Here is a 5,159-nt window from a genome sequence, read left to right as displayed (position 1 = left end):
AGTAAAATAATATATAGCAGATACAGTAAAAATATATGCTAATATTCATTCATAAAGCTGCGTGTCTAAACTGTTACAGTTCAGTCCAGCAGAAGAGAACAGGATCAGCAGAGCCCAGCTGTGTGTCTATGAAGAGTGATCAGTCTATGGATCCACCACTGCGTTTTAACGTTGGAAACACATTATCTGGCTGCAAGTCCAATATTTATGCAAACACATGGTATCAGCATTTTGTTTACATTGTGGAACGAGACAGGAAATTGATAAAGTGAATTATGTAGTGGCATTTATATTTTCATCTAATGTTTTCATGTTCAAGGTGCTGTTCACACAAAAGCACTTAGTACAGGATACAGCTTTGCACCTCTGCTTTATATGTAATCTTTCTGTTCTCCCTGACTTTAGGACATTACGCTTGAATATTCTAAAAAATTATTTATAAAGCTATATCTCTACACTGTTTCAGTTCAGTCAAGCCTATGAGAACAGAATCAGCAGAGCCCAGCTGTGTGTCAATGAAGAGCGATCAGTCTATGAATCCACCACTGTTTTTTAATGACAGAAACACATCATCTGGCAGAAGGTACAATATTTCTGCAAACACATGGTATCAGTTTTATGTACTGTTCACTAAAATGTCCTAAATCTTTCTCTTAATCTGATGTTCGTAGAAAGAGAAAACACAGCATGAAGGAGAATCTACCAAAGCCCAGCCATGTGCCTGTGAAGAGAGACTGTTCAGTGGATCAGCCAATACTTTCCAGTGGTGGAAACACTGCCCGCCGGTACAGTTTGTAAAGTTTTGTATCCTTAGTTGTGTTGTCAAAAGTACTGGTACTTCAGGACCAAGTATTATATTTACACTTTGAAAACTTAGCAATACCAGCAGTGCACAGTGCCGGTAGTAGCGACCTGCTGACAGGTGGCTGCTCAAACGCTCCCGTATTTGTGTGAGTATATGTGAAGAGTGTCAAAGCTTTCAATTTGCAACGTGTTTTTGCAGCATTGTAGCCAATCACAGATATGTTTGTTGAGCATGTGAACGGAATGGCCAGTCAGAGGCGTGTAATGCCAAGTTCACACTACAGGATTTTAAGCCCGATTTAAGCTCAATTTGCAACTCAACGAGTTTGTCGACAGGCCGGACTGTGATTGGGGGAAAATCAGCAGGTGATCATCACTCGGCAATCTTTATGTGTGAACTATTCAATGACGCATCAAAGAGGCTCGCCGACGCCTTGCTGGCGCCAAACAAATATCTAGCATGCTAAATATCTGGACCAGTCGGCCGACTCGCCATCACGTGGTGTCAGGTGTCACGACGAGCTAGGCATGGGTTGAGGTCAGCGGAAGAAAAACAGCAGCAGTAACATGGCTTTCAGAGAAGCGAGCGACAGACAGAGGCGCGAGGAGTTGCTCAGGTTGAGGACTACACACTGCCAGCATACTTTGACCGACGAGAGAGCCCTCTTCCTGATATCAAGTTTGTGCAGCAGCTGAGTCCTGAGCAGAAGTCTCTAAAGGAAAAAGAGAAGGGATCCTGGGCTGCGCTGTCCAAAGAGGAGAAGATTGCATTATATCGCATCAGTTTCAAGGAGAGCTTTGCTGAAATGGACAAGAGAACAGGAGAGTGGAAATCTGTAGTTGCAGGAATTTTCTTTTTCATTGGCTTCACTGGTCTAGTTGTCTTGTGGCAGAGGAAGTATGTTTATGGAGATGTTCCCCATACCTTTGACCCCGAATACAAGCAGAAGGAGGTTCAGAGAATGCTGGATATGAGGATCAACCCCGTTGAGGGCTTTTCAGCCAAATGGGACTATGAAAACAATGCTTGGAAGAAATAAATTGTAGACCAGGCCCACCCCTTCTAACTAATAACCCAACAGAACAGACAAGTGTGTATTTTTTTTTCTCCACTGTTACTTCTGAATGATTTTGGAAGTTTGCTTCCTCTTAAGGTTATGTATCATAAATAAAAATCATATGTATAAAAAAAATTAAAAAAAACATGGCTTTGAGAAAAGTTTGGACACAAGAAATGGAGCGAATTTGTTTATAACAGATCCTCACGCAAACAGCTTGCAGCACTAATTTATTTTCTTTTTTCATTTTCAAATAAACAACTCCTGTATTACTTGTTGTTTCGCGTCATTCCCGTTCAACTTCTCGCGTGTGTTTTCATGACAGAACGTGGTTTGGGGACCTGATAGAGTCGTTGGGTGACAGAGTTGGTGTCAGCTTGTGTAGTGTGTGACCCCGTGTTGTAGGCTACGTTTTAAATATCCTGTGCATATAGCGCTTCATCGTCTATCATGAGATTTTGGCCAAGTGTATTAAACGACATGAAAAACTAAGCGCCCATATAGCTACAATAAATGTTATAACCTGTAAATTGATGAAAGCGTATAATGCGATGCACTTGCTGCCTCCGATGCGGCCGTTGTAATGACAGATAAAATACAGATCTCCGTCATTCGCTGGTCAAAAACCTTGTTAACTCCACCGGTTTATGCCACTGCCATACCCTATGGTTTTGTGAAACGCTGCCACTGGGTTGAACTGAACTGAACTGATATCAGCTTCATTGTTTACAAGTGAGCGTCTTTGCTCACTTCTGTATATTTCATTCATAATTTGAGTAAAAGTTTTATTTTTCTTGCTAAGTACACACTGAAAAATTTTAGGAGTGAAGACGGCATTAAATTGCAGGACTGAATCTGAAATTAACCATAGCAACGGATGGGACAAAACCAATCTGATGTGTCAGAAAAGATCTGTGCATTAAGTCTTACAGACCAGCCACTTGTTCTGTTACCTGTAATGTGTTTATTTTATTACTTTCATTTGATCTTTTTAATACAATGTTTTCATAATTGAACAATATTTGAAGGCTACATGCTACTTTTGGTACTTTTGGTGGTATCAGTACCAACTACTAGGTTTTTGGTATGGTGACATCCCTAATCCTTAGTACTACGTTTTTTATTGCTCAGTATTTGTGGTGCACCGAGACGGTAGATTCCTGTTCATTCTTGGTCAATCGATAACTGAAGTTCTTACATATTTCAGTTTTGAAAGTTTTGAAAGTGTCTCTTCACATTAGCAGGCTCATCACATTCTATTGTGTTTTTGTTTGCTCATCTTGTTTAAATGTCATGTGTGTTGGTTTAGATCTGTATTTTGCTTGTTTTTTTCATTATATGTTAGAATGAATACAGTTATTTATTAATTACTTGTACATTATCATTCACCACAGTTGATCTGATGTATAATATTTTTTATGTTCAGTGTTGTCGTAGCACATCCACACAGGAGAAGAGATACATCAACTGTTTTCAGGTAACCTGTCAGATTTTTTTTTTTTAAGTCAGTGATCAAAACTTGTTTGCTTTTTTATACCTCATAAGACTTTTACTATTTAGACATGGTGGCTTGTAAGATTGTGCACCTCACTACATAATATAAAAAGCATAATATTTATTATATTCCAACAGTCTAGATGTTTTTGTTTGTCAATTTCAGTTGAACTATGCCTTTAAAAAGTATTTAAAATAATTCAAAGAGTTGTCATGACTAAAGTGCAATAATGTGGTCATTTAATTTTCCAGCCATGAAGTCCTCAGCGCATTTAGATCAAATCTAAAGAAGAAGTTTCAGTGTCTGTATGAGGGAACAGCAAAAGTCATCAAGGAGCCTCTTCATCATGTGCCACATCCCAGTGTTCTGCTGGATCTCAGCCGCTGTTCTGGAGAAGATGTTGAGTCGAGCAGAGAGTGGAGAGATTCCCAAGACTCTCACTCAAATGTACACTCACTTCCTGACGGCACAGATTAACATTAAAAACATGAAGTACAATGAGAAGGACACTGACAAAAAGATGATTTTCAAACTAGGTAAACTGGCATACAAAGAACTGGAAAAAGGCAATGTGATCTTCTATGAGGAAGACCTGAGAGAGTGTGGCATTGATGTGACAGAAGCATCAGTGTACTCAGGATTGTGCACTCAGATCTTCAGAGAGGAGTTTGGCTTGTATCAGGGGAAAGTCTTCTGCTTTGTTCATCTGAGCATTCAGGAACATCTAGCTGCTCTATATGTGCACCTCTCCTGTACAAACCACAACAGAAATGTGTTTGACAAAATCACCAAACGAAGTTTGTTGTCTAAAATGAAGAACTGGTTTCAACTAAATTCATCAGAACATGTTTCATTATCTGAGTTGCATCAGAGAGCTGTGAATGAGGCTCTACAGAGTAAAACTGGTCATCTGGACTTTTTCCTGCGGTTTCTTCTGGGTCTGTCAGTGGAGTCTCATCAGATTCTCCTACAAGGACTAATGAAACAGACAAGAAGCAGCTCTGACAGCAATGAGAGAACAGTTGAGTTCATCAAGAAGAAGATCAGGAGCAATCGATCTCCAGAAAAATTTATGAATCTGTTCCACTGTCTGAATGAACTGGGTGATCATTCACTAGTGGAGGAAATACAACACTATCTGACATCTGGAACAATAAAGGAAGTCAAACTTTCTTCATCTCAGTGGTCAGCTGTAGCTTTTGTGTTGTTGACATCAGAGAAGGAGCTTGATGTGTTTGATCTCAAGACATTTGTTGTAGGAAGCGATAAAGCAGAAAACATGAAAGTTTTTCAGAAGCTGCTGCCTGTGATTAAAGAATCCAGATCAGTTCAGTAAGTATCACTGAAAACAATCACTTCACTGTTAAAACATAAAGAAAATAAAAACTCAAATAGCCTCAGTGCTGCAGATGCTATCCAGAGTTTAGTAGTCAGTCTTTTGATGTGTTTTCTAATCAATAACACCATAAGATTTTGAAGTCAGAGCAGTTGCATATGAATAAATTAGATTTATCAGTTATTCAAATGTTTTGTTAAACCACTGACATTGTGCAATAATCTTATTTATCTTTCTTTAACGAGCCTGATGCTCTGTGGCGTTTTAGATCTCAGTCCGATGATCCATCAAAAGTTGATTTGTGCTTTAAGTTTGTATTTTTCTCTTCAATAATGGATTTACTGCTTAACTGATCTCAGAGAATGAGGAATGTCATTGTTCTCTACAGGTTGAAGAATTGTGGTCTCACAGATGAAGGTTGTGCTGCTCTGGCTTCAGCTCTGAGATCAAACCCCTCACACCTGAG

The 5,159-nt window shown here is 39.2% G+C and overlaps 2 protein-coding genes across 2 annotated transcripts in view; both read left to right on the top strand.

Annotated features, from left to right (window-relative positions):
• Nucleotides 1-466: 466 nt before the first annotated feature.
• On the top strand, nucleotides 467-1,883 carry LOC107705630 (cytochrome c oxidase subunit 4 isoform 1, mitochondrial-like; the record flags this gene model as incomplete). The annotated part of the gene is made up of 3 exons (XM_016509021.1): nucleotides 467-583; nucleotides 672-785; nucleotides 1,388-1,883. Coding segments are annotated over 3 exons (688 nt in total), but the record flags the coding sequence as incomplete, so codon positions are not given.
• A 1,801-nt stretch (nucleotides 1,884-3,684) lies between these two features.
• Nucleotides 3,685-5,159, top strand: part of LOC107705629 (NACHT, LRR and PYD domains-containing protein 3-like) — an 11,285-nt gene continuing 9,810 nt past the window's right edge. The window contains exon 1 of the mRNA XM_016509020.1: nucleotides 3,685-4,689. Within this exon, the coding sequence (XP_016364506.1) occupies nucleotides 3,704-4,689 (986 nt within the window). The 5' untranslated portion in view covers nucleotides 3,685-3,703. The remainder of the gene's footprint in view (nucleotides 4,690-5,159) is intronic.

This window comes from Sinocyclocheilus rhinocerous, unplaced genomic scaffold, assembly GCF_001515625.1.
Source record: "Sinocyclocheilus rhinocerous isolate Xijiao unplaced genomic scaffold, SAMN03320098_v1.1 scaffold1616, whole genome shotgun sequence".
Taxonomy (NCBI): domain Eukaryota; kingdom Metazoa; phylum Chordata; class Actinopteri; order Cypriniformes; family Cyprinidae; genus Sinocyclocheilus; species Sinocyclocheilus rhinocerous.
The sequence above is the reverse complement of the archived record's forward strand: the minus strand, read 5'-3'. Positions and strand labels throughout refer to the sequence as shown.